Here is a 16,247-nt window from a genome sequence, read left to right as displayed (position 1 = left end):
ATTTGAGATAGAATTCCATAAGTTCAACTGGTAAACCAATATGCCAGCTGGCATTCACTCAAGTTTCCTTCAGGATTTTGCAGCCTACTATTGTGCTGTCTTGCCCATTCTGTCCTACCACGAGCAAAACATTTAACCTGAACAGCATTTGGCAAACAGTTAGCAGGCAGCAGTCAGCCATTCTCCTCCTATGTACAAGCAGAATGCAGAAAATAATTCTCTCAGGATGCCATCTGAAGCTCCATGGTGCCAGCTCCACAGCAGGCCGGATCAGATACAGTACATGCACAATGGACCAAGTTGTTTTTCTGATCAGTGATCTCTCCATAGCAATACCAAACCAAGCTGTGCGCGTGGGTCAGACTGCCACAGCTGAGACTTGCTCTGAGCACAGCCAAAATAAATATTCCCTTCACCGACCTTAGGGTCAACGCTCTGCACCGAGAGTTCAGTCAGTAACACTGACTGAAAAAAAAAAGGTGAAAAAAAAATGTCAATCCCCCGCAGCAGTGCTGGCACTACGCTAATCCCAGAAGCAAGCAGAAATAAAGTCCTATAGGAAAACGGACCAGAAGCACATGGTGGGAACAGATCTATTGAATAAGATGTGCTGTAAGAGGGAAACTGAACAGCAGAAGAACTTTGACACAGCAAATGCTTTATCACCTGGTCCCTGTTTCTGAAATGCTCCAGCTTTCAAATGCCTCAAACCTAAAATATTACAAATATTCAAGGGATGAGGAGTAAGAAAAAAAGCACTCTTTTAAGCTGTAAAGAAAAAAAAGCAAAATGCCTTTTTTTTTTTTAAAGTTGAGAAGTGAAAACAAAGCTCAAAGGCTAACAACAGGAGAGGATCTCTGTGCTGAGAGCCTCTTCCCAGCAGGTTGATTCTTCTACCTGGAGGAGATTTATCTCGTGGGTTCCGCATGCCAAAGTCTAGTCAAGTTGCACCACTTTGGCCACCCTAGTTAACATCCTAGTTAAAGGCAAGCTCTGTGACTGAGCCACTGGCTGAATGACAGAGATACCCTGTCCAGGGGCATGCTTTCTAGGAGTACTGTGATAGAGCTGATGGGTGTGAGGCATGTGCTGCTTGTTTGGAGCATTACTGCAATTACAATGGGGTTTAGTCTAATCCCACAAAAACTTTTGCCCAGTAGAACATGGCACATTTGGCACAGCTTCCCAGGATATGACAGCTTTTAGGCACAGGTCTGGCCTCACTGGTCTGCAAGATTGTTTCCAATTTTATGTTCTCATAAAAGCTAAAGCTTTGGTGACTATGTTATCCGCACTGACTGTATGCATGTATATTTGCTTGTCTGTGTAACTGTTTATTCCTTTATTTTCTTTCTTCAGTGTTCTGACTTCGGAACTTAACTGGTGGCAAAGAGTGAGAAATATCTTCTTTAAAACAGGCCAGAATTCTTCTTTTATATATTATAACTTTTATATGTTCAGGAGAATTTTGTTACTTTTCTAATTAGTCTTCATAGTCATGGGCTTGCAGTCTCTACATCAGTGAGGACTGCAGAGGATGGTCTAGACATAGAACAGGTTTTAGACTGGTTGAGGTATTGGTGTGGGTAGAATAGAGCATCTTCTTTGAGCCAAATTTGAGAAACGAGACATCACTTTCTAGAGCCATTAAATGTTAGATGCAGAATAACAATCCATGTCTCAGCATAACAAATCATCCTCCAGGACCAATTTTCCCTATAAAAGCAGAGGAACTCTATATAAACCTTTTGCCTAATACTGACAAATAGCTACAGCTCAGATCATTCTAACCAGATGTACAAGCTCTTTTCCTGATTGCTGTGCTGTCACCTTATTACTAACTTTGGGCACACATTTTGGGCACAGCAAGGTAAGCCAGACGCTTTAAAGTTTACTAAAAATACAAGTACTTTAAAAATACAGGTAGAGAAAAAATAAGGATAATAATTCTCAGCACTCAACCTCCGGAAATAAAACAAACAAATGGGAACTACAGGCTACTCATATCTGCCTCTATCCTATCCATTATGTGGCTTCTTTCCTTTGCAAGCTATCTCCCTGCAATGCCAAATAGTTTTCTTCACCTCTGAGCTGTCAGGGAGTACACATAAACCTAAAACTTCTAAAAGCCCCTTACAGATTGCATTTACTGCTGCACGTAGCTGCTGCTATTCTGCATGGATGAGTCCAACTTAAGCATACTCTGCCTTTCCCTTTATTATCAAGGGCACAAATGATCTGTGATTCTGGCATCTCTAAAGTGCAGTAGCAACAGTGACCACTTCTAGTATACTGCAGTGAGGTCATGGGAAGCTGCACGGAGGATTTACTATGTTGATATTTCTTTTTTTTATTGGAAGCCTGAATGGCAACTGGAGAAGGTTGGAGTTTTCTGCCTTTGGGGGTGTGCATATGCAAAGATAGATTCTGTGTATGTATGACACACTGTACGAACAGAACAGTCCAACCTTGGTGTATCAAATAAACCTGTAAGAAGAGCTGAAAATGTCTGCTAGAAGAAAACCTTTGTCCAGACAGGCAGCAAATACAAAATTTATATGTTCTCCAACATGTCACATTTGCATCATCCATCTGTGTAACAAGCACCGCTATTGCTTTTGGCAGGTCCCACATTTATCTGCAAGCCCCACTGGGCTGCCTTGATTTTTTTAATTTGTATTGAAAGATGAAATGACAAAGACCTATGATTAGGGGACAAATGATGTATTATGTGACAAAGTACAACAAATACTGACCGTGTGCATAGAGGTATGTCTGCATGAGGCAGCAAAGCCCAAACCAGGTGTCAGCAGCACCTGTAGTCCAGACCAAAATATGCACAAGTGCACCTCAGCAGGCCCATACACACTGTGCTAAAGTCTGTGCTGCCACACTTCTGCTATGAACAAGATCAGAATAGTGTATTTCAGCGCTCCAGTCTTACCTCAGATGACACTGTAAACATAACTACAAAGCTAGATGAATGTAGCAATATATTCACTCCAGTCCTTTACAATATCATCTCTCTGGAGCCTCTTTGTGACATATGCTATGGAGGCACTTCAAAATGCATTACTTTAAGAGCATTACCTGCACATTGTAATGCTTAGTTCACTAGAAAACTTCTCGATCCACCACAGGGTGTTGTGTTTTGATTCTCTGAGACAGTCGGTTCCACAGACAGCTGTCCTTGGGTTTATTGTGCTTGAGACCAGTCTTTTTTAAGGCTGATGTACGTGTTTTAGATGGTTTTCATTACTTATCGCCACTTGATTTTGTATTTGGAACACAGAAGGCATTGTATGCTGGTATGTATATTCAGAGGTGTTCAGTTTCTCCCCAAATGAAAATAATTTGCAATAATGAAAACTCAGGAGAAATAATTCTGTATGCAAAATTTTGCACACATGTTCAGTTTCTGTTGCGGACCAAGGATTCAAGCAATTTCTTTGCCTTTCTGTGCATTTCAAAATTAGATTTAAATACAACTTAAGTATCAAACACTAATGCATGAATTAAACCAACACTTCTGCCCATACAGCATATTTTCCTGCTCTGCCTGAACTCAATTAAAAGTTCCGTTTGGGGAAAGAGCATACTCACCTGCCACACTGGATCTGTATGCTTTCCTGACTTAGCACTGCTCTTGTAGCTTGGCTGGGAAGTTGCCTTCTTAAGGTTGTAGATGGCCACGTTGCCATCATAGAAGCCCACTGCCATGAGGTGGGGGTGGTCATTATGGATATCCAGGCACATGATGCCACTCTCACTGCTGAAGACATACTCTGGGTAGGAGGGGTTCTTCACTGTGTAGAGCACAAGCATGCCCCGGCTTTGCTTCATGAAGTCATCTGAACAGGAAAGAATTTTGCTGTTAAGTCCATTTCTAAGATTCTCTGCTACTGAGATATATGATCTGATTGCACTCACCAGTGCCCCAAACCAACCTGCATGCAAGGTTATGGGAAAGACATTGGTGGTGGGATCAAACGATCACGTTAGGGTGCCTGCATGTAAACATCCTTTTCTCCATTGATATGTCAGGGATTTAGGGACAATTGTGTATGCAGAGAAACCAGTATTTTAGCAGCTTTTCTTTCTAGGAAAGAAATTTGAGAGGCCTTGAAGGATAAGCATATTTCAGTGTCCTGGACAATTCTCCTGTTGGCTTGAATTTCATTAACACTGCACACAACTCAGACAGAATTGAGGACGGATACATTTCAAATTCTGTGTTGGCAATATGTGATGTTAAAGCTTGCACTCTTTCTGAGAATCATAGTATCATTTGAGTTGGAAGAGACCTTTAAATGTCACCTTGTCCAACTCCACTGCAATGAACAGGGACACCACAGCTCCATCAGGTGCTCAGAGCCCCTCCAGCCTGACCTTGGGTGACTCCAGGGATGGGGCATCCACCACCTCTCTGGGCTGCCTGTGCCAGTGCCTCACTGCCATTTAGCAATCTAAATTTCCCCAGTTTCATTAAAAGATTTCATTGAAGTATGTGTAAAGCACCATATCTACTGCAGGTACACAAAACTGTACAATGCACAAGTCAGTGCACCTCTATTTTCAGCTATGTCCAGCATCTCTTTATGTGGCACAGACGCTCTCTCTAGATAAGTCTGTCCATTTTTTCCTTTTCTGCCTACTTTTACATCTCCTCTGCGCTGCCTGAATTTCTTCTATTCACAACAGGACCATCTTTCTTTTGTTTGCTTTTTCTATTCTGTCCTGACTGTCCTCTACAACTCTCAGGCTTTTTGCTTGCCTAAAAACCAATTTCCAAATTCTTCTAATGGGGAAGAGAAGCTGCTGATGTAGATAAGCTCTCCAGAAGCAAAAGAGGAGCCTTTCTAATCTATCAACCAAGTGCTCTCTTTCAGGGCACCCTAGCCATCACTACAAACTCTTTTTTTTTTTTTTTTTTTTTTTTTTTACAGTCAAATGCCCTCTGATAGATAGTATATGGGAAATGAATTCACTGTTTTCTGTGCTGTAGGCACACTGCTCATCTTATTTCCACAAGAGTGTTTCATGCCTTGCCTAACATTTTGACCACCCTGTGGAATAAGGACTCGGTAAATGTGTGCCGTAGTGATAACACTAACTTGAGTGCTTTCCTTGTCAGGAGGCTGAACCCAAATCAATGCACAGGTAGGTACAAGCTCTGCTGACCTCGAATTTATCATGCCCACACAGAACATCCAAAGAGTTAGTGAAGTAATTCACACATCAGTAAAAGTACCAGTTCTGCTGTGTGTTTGGATGGTGGAAATATTCTAACTTTCCAAGTATACTACACTGCTTTTCACGGTTTCCCTCTGTATACTAGAGCCAGGCAGGGAAAAGGGTTTCCTTATTTTGCAGAAAGGCAGAATTCCAAAACTAGCATCACTTTAAATGTATTTGACCACAAATAGTATTAACATATTTTTTGGGAAGAGGGAGAAGCTTATTCCTAGAAATCTAGATGAAAGGAAGCAAACTTGTTTTCCCCTTCAAAGATTTTCCCTGTCCTCTTCGCAGACTTACCTTTGCCAAGTAATGTCACTGAACTGGTATTAGGTTTAGGTCCAGTCCTGACAAGTATGAATCCCTCCCCTCCTCAGAAACAAAGACAGCCAGAAGGCTGTGAAGATGACCTGCCAGGAGTGACTCACATTAAATGGACTAGTAAGTCAAATCTGTTGGACAGCCTTTGAACTCTAGCTGATTTGTGCTCTTATTTCTCCCGGTGTGTGCTGAGCAACCAAGTATATTTCCAAAAACTCCATGATGCACGTCCATTTTCTACCTGTTGGCACTGGGTTGAGAGGACTTGGATGGCTGTTCCTCTATGGTCTCTGTGCAGAGAGCAGAAAGACACACCTTCTGTGGGTGATTCATCCCACCAAAGATTTGAATGAATCTTGTCCAGGCCACCTCTGAGGATGCAGGCAGCTTACTGAGACAGCGTTGTAAGAACAAAGTGAAGCAAAGGGTGCAGACTCAAGAGCTGGCTGTGGCTGCTGTACCCCTGCTAGAGTCAAAAGCAGCAACTTCAGATCAGAAGCAGCTGCACTTCGCTGCTCTGCACTGCATGGATACACCACCACACACTGGAAGAGGCTTAAGCATCTGCCTTTTGCAGACCCACAAAGTGCAACTTGACATGTGGCTCTTTTTCTGAGATATAAGGGCTGGAGACACCAGAGATACTAGACAGTTATTCTGACAAGCATGCCAGCAGGAGTTGTATTCCACTTTACAGGAAGATGCAAAGCAGCACAGCAAAGAGAGGAAAGTGAATAGACTCTTGCTGTAATGAGGAAGAACTGTATGTGATGAGGATCCTCAGTGTTCAACTGAGCAGAGGTTACATATCAGAACCTGACACATAACAAATCTTTTTTGGAAGAGAAGCTTTGCTAATGGCAGATGCAAATGGCATCAGTACTGGTCTCAACCAGAAGAACTGAGCCTGTAAGTATCACATGCAATCAGAAATAGATTTCAAACCAACCGTTACTGCTATCTAAAATATTCACCTGCATTTGCATATATAGTTGAGCAGATTCAACCCAAAGCCTGTTCAGAAAAATACTGATGTAGAGGGAGTACAGTACCTTGGAATATCACTCTGCTATCACCCAGTGGCTCATGCATATAAATCTTTTGTTCTGATGTTTACAAAGTGGCCGTGTTAACAGATTTCTTCATTTATAGTTTTCCTTAGCTGAACTTAAAAGCATCTCTGTGTGCTCAGTATCAGATCAAGATATTCTGCTGTGGGACAGAATTATTTTTGTTTTCATCTTTCCCTCTTAGATCACCAAAAAACTCTTGAGCTGTGTATGTTTTTCCTTTGCTTCTTACAAAATCCTTGTTGGCCAAACATGGAAGCACAACACAACAGCTGGAGAACAGTGCCAGTTACAATGCCTGGGTAAATCCTGCATTCACTAAAATTTAGATGTTAAAATCTTCAATGGTCATGAGTCAAAGTAGAGATTTTTTACTACAGAAGAAGGCGATGCTATAGTTTCTTGTGTCTTAAACTTGCAAATTATTTTATCTCTGGAGGGCTTAAAACCCCAAACACTACAGCCTTCTATCTTAAATCCTAAGATACATTTCTTTTTATAAATCAAGACCATCAGCTGACTCACAGATACAGCTTGTACCAAGAAATCACCACGCTAAAAGGAAACACCATTGCTTAAAATCTGCCCATCTATAAAAAGAAGCAATACGGAGAAGAACGGCTGAGAACAGCTGCTTGTTTCTGAGCATCACAGCTGCAGAAGCATATCTACGTTCCTTTCCTAGATATGCCCACACTTTGATGAGCTTGCTGGCTGGGGCTCTCTCGTTTAGGGTTGAATTTCAGAGAAGCCAAGGGCCATGGCTGGCTGTGCTTTTCACCAGCTATGCGATATCTTCCAGGGACTAGAGATCAGTTTCAGTGACAAAAGTTTTGGTACCCAAAGAAGTGGCTCAGCTGCTTACTTGCCTTTCAACTGTTTCAACAGCAGAGGACAAAAAAAGGTTATCTGCAGTCCACCAAATGTCCCCAAGTAAATTATTATTATCACTCACTTCTGTAAAACCTCGTCCATAGTCTAAGCTTATGCACATGCTACAACCTGCACAGCACAGATGACCGAGCAAGTCACAAATTAATGAATTCTCAATACATTTTTCTTCTATCAGTGAGCAAAACCTGTGCAGTGTGGCACTGAGCACAGGTTCATCTACCCTGCTGTAAAACACGCTGGGTGAGCTTGTGCTGCTTCAGCAAGACTCTCTCCTCACTCACTTAAATAGCTCTGCCAGCTCCACACTTCTCTGCACTTGCAGAACGGGCATGCTTGTAAGAAGGGAAACGGCTGGCAAGTCAAGCATCACTGTATGCCAGTACTTCAGAAAAATCAGGAAAGAAGAAATCTTTTCGTGGAGCTGAGAGAATCTGAGTATGTGCTGAATGCGTTTTCAAAGGCTGATGACAACTAACAATAATAACTGGAGGCTTTATAGCACTTCAGAGTCCTTTAAGCATCTGCAGCACTACTTCTCATAGCTAAGGGAAGGAAAAGGGCGAATGGAGGGACTGCCCAGGACATGACCGCAAGTTACAAGAACTGGGAGTAGAACCAGGACTTCACAAGGCTCTGCTCAAGGTTGCCTCAGCCCAGGATCCCCACGAGATTTAAACTGGAATCACTGATGCTCATTCTGTTTCTACTCCTTATAACAGCCACCACTACCCAAGTATATTGCTGTTTTGCTACAAACCTTGATCTCTGTGGACATGGCTATGAAACTCACTGTCGGCAGGGAAAATTCAACTTACACCAAACAACACAAACATTCCCTTCTCAGAAAAGAAAATGTTTTGAGAACTCCTTAATTTGTGGCTCAGGGCCAGAAAGCCTGGCCTTTTCTGTTTCACCGCTCACAAATGTTACAGGTATACCCTGCTTTCGAACTTGTTTTTGGCTGCACATGCATTCTTCACTTGAAGATCTTGAGATATAGAGAAGCCACATCATTTTAAAGTTTGAATGCATAATAATGTGAAGTGATTAAAAGGTCACACCTAACTCCTTATTGGACTTGTCCATCTTACCACTGTTAATTCTCACTCTGCTTATCTTGGTTGAATGAAGGAATTATTTTATATCCAGCATTTCTCTTCATTAAGTTATTTAAAACTAATGCAAGTCAGTTTTCAGCATGTATTTGATGTCCTTCTCAGTCTGAAGTAAAAAACTGGATTTATTTTCAACATGTTGGCACAGAGCTCAGCAAAGGGCTGGGGACCATCACAAGTTTTGCCACACCAGTCAAAGGTGCTGCCTTCAGAGCTGCAAAGAGAAAGCTGCTTCTCAGTTGTGGAGAACTGCAGAATATTAAGAAATTTTCCACTGAATCAGAGTCCCTCACATGGCTAGGACTTGTGCTCAGGTCAGACGAAATTCACAAGCAGCCTGGATTTCAACTGGGTATGTTGTTCTCTCTCCACTTTTAAAGCAACTTCTCCACTTCTTGAAACAGCTTGGGGCTCTTTCTGAACTATCTGCTGGTTTTTATGCATTCTTTGAAAAATACTGGCTCCAGAACCAAACACAGTATTCTAGTATCAGTCTCACTAACGCTTAAATCATCTCTCTGCTGCCATTCAGGATTCCCTGTTTGCACTCCAAGATCAGATCCACCCTCCTTGCCAAAATCTCACATTGGAAACTCAAATTTATTGCTTGTCCACAAAAGCCTACTTTTTTTTGGAATTGCTGCCTTCCAAGATGCAACACTCCTCCTTGTTTAGAGAGGTATAATGTTATATTTGGATGCATTAAAATGCATTTAGTTTGCTTAACTCACATTGACCACAAAATTAATCACTGTTTGACAGCCCTGTTCCTAGCATTTGCAACTCCACCTGTGTTTTCATCAGTCACACATTCCTTCTGTGGTGAGTTTGTATTTCCATCTTGAGGACCAACAAAAATAAAGCCTGGCTCCAGGGCCACCACTGATCTCAACAGCATCTCCTCCAAGATGCTGTCTGAGCTGATAACTCCACCAGTATTTATTTTCTGCCATCTGTCAGTGGAAATTGAATCCTGCTGCTAAGACCACCTGTGCTGCGCTGAGCTCAGTGAGCATTTCCTGGCTCCAGGGATAAGCAGATGCCCTCTGGCCAGCAGCAAGCTCTGCAAGCTTGGGGCAATCCCCTCAGTCCAGCGCTGGCAAATTGCAGACCGCTTTGATTTGTGCTGATTCAGATGTTGGAATGTCACATTTAGTATTCTGCCCGACATATTCCACCAAGTGTTGGACTAACTCCTGATCAAGGTAATGTTATTAATTGTGGCTCTGTTTGGGAAGCACAGACCTTGCAGTTCTGATTGGAGAGAGAAAAAACAGGATTTTAAAGCCTTTTGGAAATTTTAGAAAAGACAAAATTGACAGGCAACAAGGCAGGCTGTAATTTACACATGACCTGAGGCCATGCCACAGTCATAATTATTGCTGTGGGCTCCACACATGTCAGAATCAAGACACAGACTCCAGAAACCCAGACTGATAGATACAAACAGCCTGTATGGAAATAAGCTGTCATGCATGTTTGCATCTTACTCTAAAATACAGTCTGGAAAAGAAATACAAGAGACACTGCAGTCAACTGGTACAACAAAAAATAGAGATTTGTAAACACCTGTGCAAACAAGGGAAGTAAGGCATGTTTGTTGCTGCATGTTACAGGAGAGTCTCATGGGCAGACAAGAACAGTAGAAAACAGGATGAAAAGATACCATGCCTTCCTGAGACCAACAGGAGTATTTGACTTGCAGCTCAGCTCTCCTCTGGTTCACATAAAGTAGAGCAGGTGAGCACTGGAAAGAAAAGGAGTACACAATTGGGTTGAATTCATGGAGCTCCAAATAGTGCCAGACTTTTCTCATACTGATCGGAAAGAGCTTTGCATTATAGGTTTAGATTTGGTTTTGCAATGAAAATAGTGATAGTGCAACCTATTGTTATGGATGCTAATGGACACCCTGAAGGTACCCAAATAAAAGGAAGAGAGTCCATACAACAAAGAGTAGCAACAATGAGATTTTTATTCCAGACCAGCTAACATGGTCTTAGCTCTTTCTTCTCCAGACTTCTCGCAGCACTTCTGATAATAAACACCACAGAAGAGGGGAAAAAGGGATGACTGATGCGGGCTATGTAAGTTCCATCCATTGGTAATGTCAAGAGCAACACTGCTATGGTTTACAGGAATACATTCACGACAGACAGACAAGTTAACAGTCTCACATAACACATAGCTCCTCAGAAGCCAGGCAGCGAAGGACATTCCCAACCCCAGCACTAACAGGACAGTCATTTCTGCGGAGCGCTCCAGAGCTGGGAGTCAGACCAGTGCTGAACCGCTGCACACAGCTGGCAGCCACCAGCACAACCGACTCAACTCTTGCTCCTGCCTTTCTTGTTTTGGTCAGCTTAAGCTGCAAACTTTATAGTGTTTTATTATTTAATACATGAGGCTCTACGTCCTCTACCCCTGTTCTGAAAAAAAGGGGGCTTATTTGGTGGCGCATGCAACCCACTAAATATTTAAGAGTGCCATCAAGTGGCGAAGCGCTTGTTAGCAGCAGGAGGCTTTGAGGAGGCACACATCATTCAGAAATCCCCCGGATCACACAGCAGACAGACCTCTACGAATGTTTCGCTTTTCGATAATCACACCAGCCTGCTGTTACTGCAAACAAGCCAGGCTGCTGGCATATCAGTACTCCTGGGCCTGATGGGCAACGAGGGGGTGCATGCACTGCAGGAGATGCTCATGTGTTCTATAATTAAAGGACAGACGCTTTAAGAGTTTTATGATGGTGCTGCAGCCTCTTGAAAGCAGACAGATGCCTGACGAGACAGACATGTACAGCCTAGGCCTAAAAGGTGGCAATTAGAAATGATACCGCAGCTCAGAGAATTTTTCTGAAGACATTTGGCATAAGTCTTAGGTTTCACGGCAGAGCGCAGAAGCAGCAGAGATGTATGCACAGGTCAGCCCGTAGTCTGTTTGGTACAGGCATGCACTTTCAATAACAGTGAACGTGGGAGCAGCCATTATAGCTCAGACAACTGCCCCTGTCCCATTTTCAGCAGCACTGACATCACATACTTACAAAAGTGTAAAAAACCAAGGCATTGATAAAGTGATATTTTTTCTGGAATCCTGTCTAAATCCTATTAATTTGTCATTAGGCATCTCCCAGGTCCCTAAAGGTCCTCCTCCCACTATCCTGTGCAGAAGCCAGCTACTGTTGATGAAATCTGCACAGCATCTTTCAGCATTGCTGTTTGTACATGGCTGGAATACAGACCAGCTATTTAGTTCTTCTCACAGTAATTTATTTCTTCTTGGCTTGCTTTTATTTTTAGTGCATGAAATACGGTACTTCTGAAGCAGATCTGTGAAGCATTTAATCGGTGATCAGTATAAGCGTATGAGTGTTTTTTAAGAATTACTAAATGTGGATTTCTGAGCAAAACAGTTCGTTTTCTGAAACACTGAAATATAAAATTAAAATAAAAGCAAATTCTATATCTGTTAGTCTCGAATAAAGTCAGCTCGCAATGTAAATGGCAACAAATCAATAGCTTTCAATCTTTTGATCAGGTAACAAAAGCAAGGGGAAAAAAAGTCATAGCAAGGGGAGGATCTTTCAGAGTGAAATTTCTGAACAGCAATCACTTGTTATAAAAGAATGGAACTGGCAGGAAGGCTCACATAAAGGAAGCATCAAACACCCGTGCAAACTGTGGGCCAACTTTTAGTTCACATTTAGATATGATGGGAGTAAGTTGAGAAAAAAGAAAAGAACCATATAACCACTGAATAGCTGAGGTTGGAAGGAAGCTCTAGAGAGCATCTAGTCAGTGCTTAAAGCAGGGCCAACTACAGCATGTTGCCCAGGAATGTGTCAAGTCAGGTTTTGATTATCTTCAAGGAGATTTCTCCACAACCTGTTTAGGTAAACCGTTTCATCGTTCAGCCAATCCCCCAGACAAGAAGTTCTGTCTTATGTTTAAATGAACTTTTCTCTGTCTTAGTTTGTTGTCCATTGTCTTTTGTTCTCTCCCCCAGTGCCACCAACAAGAATCCGGATCCACTTATCTCTGTTGCTTACCATCAGATATTTATATACCTAAGAAGAAACTTCCACCTTTTTCTATTGACAAGCAACTTTGTGCACTTCCACTCTGGGAAGCCAACCATTATGTAAATCAAACCAAACTACAAGACCATGGAATTCACAGTGGGAATTCAAGGGGAGTTCAGTTTCCCATTACCTCCTGTCCCCACCAGCTAGATTACTGCTGGGCATCCAGCTTTGCTCCAAACTCTGCAGCTAAGGAAGAGGCCTGGGACTGCACAGCATCTAGGCAGTAGACAGGTGGTGTTCCTGCTCCAGTACTGGCATCGACTGGATCTTTTGAGGTTTCTTTCAATCCCTGACTTTCTGTGATTCTGTGTTTCTGTGATCCTTGGCACCCAATGTGGCATTCACAGTACCAGCAACTAGAATCTACTGTGCTGGCCTTCTCTTTTATGCACTCACCAAACAATAAGAACAGGTGATGCTGTCCCCCTACAGATGTCTCCTGTGCAGTGCTGCAAAACAGCTCATCAGGCATCATGTGAAGAGAGGAGCTGGCAAATGCTAATGAACCCCATTTGAAAGCAGATCTTGAGTCAGTTCTCTGATACCTGTAGGAATCTGATGAGAATAATTCACGGCTGAACAAGTTGGCAACAGCACTTTGAGCTGTACCTGCTGCCTGTCTTTTATGGCAGGTGGGACTCCAACAGCAATTAATTCCCAATATTTAACTATGACCTGAATCCACTTTTGAAAAAAATAAGGGTGCTCTGTGCACAAAGTAAACCTCCAGTTCTCCAATGGGAAAATCATGGCCTTCCTATCTTATAGCCAGCAAAATGGAAGTGGAGAGAAGTTGCTGAAGAAACAACTAAAAGCTGGTTACATGTTTTGCAGATTAGATTTCTCACTGATACAGAGCTGTAAACATCTCTGAATAAATCTCTTTCCTACCTTCTCTAGTTGACTTCGTGTAACAATATCCTAAAACTCATTTTATTATCTCTGGGCTATATTACTGCAAAGTGATATCCTTGAGAACAAAACATGTGGCGCTCACTGAAATAGAAAAAGAAAAAAAAAGTGCAGAGATTTTTACTCTCTTCTGGTGCTAGACATTTCTAAAACCTCAGAATTTGGTCAGTACTTATTTTTCAGTTCTTATTTTTCATTTTTACTTATTTTTTTATTTTTCAGACCATTTTTTTAAGTATTCCTGATGGAATCATAGCATATGGTGGTCTGTGATACGAATCATTGAGGTTAAAATCCAGATATTCCTGGGTGTATTCTGATGCTTTAGCAGCCTGCCAAACACTATTAAGCATGAAGAATGGAAAATTATAACTTAATTCCCTAAGTTGCAGATCAGTAGGGAGAAATGTTATACTGGACATAACGAATTTTTGTTGTGGAGTGGCAAAACCAAAAGGTAAGCGAAGAAGAGTTTCAGTGTCTCACAAGTTCCAGCTCTAATGAAAACATTACATTAGATAGATTTCCTTCAGGTTTTTGCTGATCCCTACTGTTGAAAAATGATCATCTTTCATCTTCAGAACAAAAGACAGAAAAATCTTAGAAGTAAAAGCCTTTAATGGAACCCTATGCAATTTCTTTGTACCACTCTGCCCTACAAATAATGACAAGCTGTCTCAACTCAGGAGCTTGCAAAGTAACTTACATATCACTAAAATTAATGATGGAATGAGCCCTATGCAGATTCATAAAGTCTAAGGCCAGAAGAGATGGTTGTGATGAAATAATTCTGCACATGCTGAATTATGCTTAATCACTTCCACTATTTAAAAAATCAATTCATTTGCAGTTTTCTGAGATCTCTGAATTCCATTTGCTAGATTCCATCCTAGATGAAAAAGCAAGAAAAAAGAGTTCTGTTCTGTAAGACATCTCCTTCCTTTCCCTTCAAGTAACTCATAAATAATAAGAAAATCACTATGTAATTAGCTTACTCTTTAATAACTAAGCTAATTAAGTTAAGATGTGCAAGTATTTCACTGTAAGGTAGTTTCCAAACGTAAGTCATATGGTGGTTCTCCTCTGAAGTTTTTTTGAGTGTCCATAGTGAAGACTGAATTGTTTGTAGCTGGATGCAGCATTTCAGAAAAGGTCCCACCAGTATCATATGCTGACGTGGTACCTCCTCCCTCCTGCTGGTCTCTGGTCAGTGAAAGCTTTCCACATCCTGTGTCAGAGCTCCTGAGCTGAACTTCTGCAGCTGTCTCACAAGTTTTCTTTTCTCAGAGTGTACAAGAAGGCAGAAGGATATTTTCAAGTCCAGTTTCATGACAGACACAAAACAATCTACATACGGGCTGCTCATCTATTTCTCTCTGCCGTCTCTTCTCACCTGTTGTTGTCCTAACTCTGTGACCCTGTGCTTGCTCATCTGCATGAAAACCACTCATTTTAAATGGTATCATCATCTTAGAGCACTGATGGTGATATCACATGTGTATAACATTCAATCTAAGTAATTAGCAGTTCTTAAACGAAACCAAAAGAAGACTCAGTTTTCAAAGCCGCCTTGTGACAGCTCGTGAACTAGATATTAGCCAGTGAGGACAGACAGCTGACTGAGTCTTTCTGCTCTTTGCAGGAGCTGAAGATGGTTCGGACTAGTTGGGAGCACTCCAGGATGCACATACAGTGATGGGGTACTGGCCCGGAGAAGCATCACTCAACACTGAATTACCTCTCTGAAAAACAAGACTCCAGAGACACTTGTCCCTCAAGGGGAATTACAGGAATAGAGCTTTTTGTTGCCAGGACCGCCCTATGGGATCTGAGATTCATGCAGCTCTGGATACATGTTGTCTTTGCATGTCTGCTGTCTCGGCTCGCAGGCTTGGCTTTTTCATCAGTAAGAATGTAGGCAGGGCTGCCCGGCCTCATCTGGGAAGATGTGGACTATCAAGGCAGGAAGGAGCTGAGGTATCAGAGCGAAAAAGACCGTTTGCACATCTAAAACAGACAGGCAGAGATCCTGCCCCCTCTGCAACCCCAGGGCGCCACAGAGAAGCTCTCAGATCCACCAGCTGTGAAGTAAGTCTGAACAAACACGGACAACTGCAGCACAAGGCAGAAAGGCAAAGGCAAGTAGAAATTAGCACTGCTAGGAGAAGTGCAGCACAGGTTACCTGGCCCATAGCTACTCCGATTTCAACCTTCCTCACAAATAATGTTTGGCCTGGAGGAGGTTGAGATCTTCCTGTTTGTTTCTTTATATTTGTAATGTCTAGATGTCACAGCTGGAGCAGAAATTGCTTCAAACAAACAGCAGAAAGATGACCTCTGGTGTTGGGAAGAGAGGTGCAGAAAGAAAACAGCAAAGAAGCCACACTGTCATGCTTCTGAGTGCTGCTTCACAGCCTGTGCAATTCTCTAGTAAGATTCACTCACTATTCTCTCAGATAAATTAATAAAACCAGTTGGCAAATGAAAGCAACATGTAGCAAAAGGCTACAGAGCTTGGCAGGAGTTGATTTCATTTTCGTGCTTTCATATCAATTCTTCCTCCACAAACCATCTAATCAGCCGATGCTGAGCAACATAAAATTAAAG

General features: G+C 42.1%; 1 protein-coding gene across 4 annotated transcripts in view; it reads right to left on the bottom strand.

Annotated features, from left to right (window-relative positions):
* Positions 1-16,247, bottom strand: part of DNAI1 (dynein axonemal intermediate chain 1) — a 136,020-nt gene that overhangs the window by 65,598 nt on the left and 54,175 nt on the right. For all 4 annotated transcript variants that reach the window (XM_048930797.1, XM_048930799.1, XM_048930800.1 and 1 more), the window contains one exon: positions 3,604-3,851. In XM_048930797.1, coding sequence (XP_048786754.1) covers positions 3,604-3,851 — 248 coding nt within the window. The remainder of the gene's footprint in view (positions 1-3,603; positions 3,852-16,247) is intronic.

This window comes from Lagopus muta, chromosome Z, assembly GCF_023343835.1.
Source record: "Lagopus muta isolate bLagMut1 chromosome Z, bLagMut1 primary, whole genome shotgun sequence".
NCBI lineage: Eukaryota > Metazoa > Chordata > Aves > Galliformes > Phasianidae > Lagopus > Lagopus muta.
This window is presented reverse-complemented; position numbering and strand designations above follow the sequence as displayed.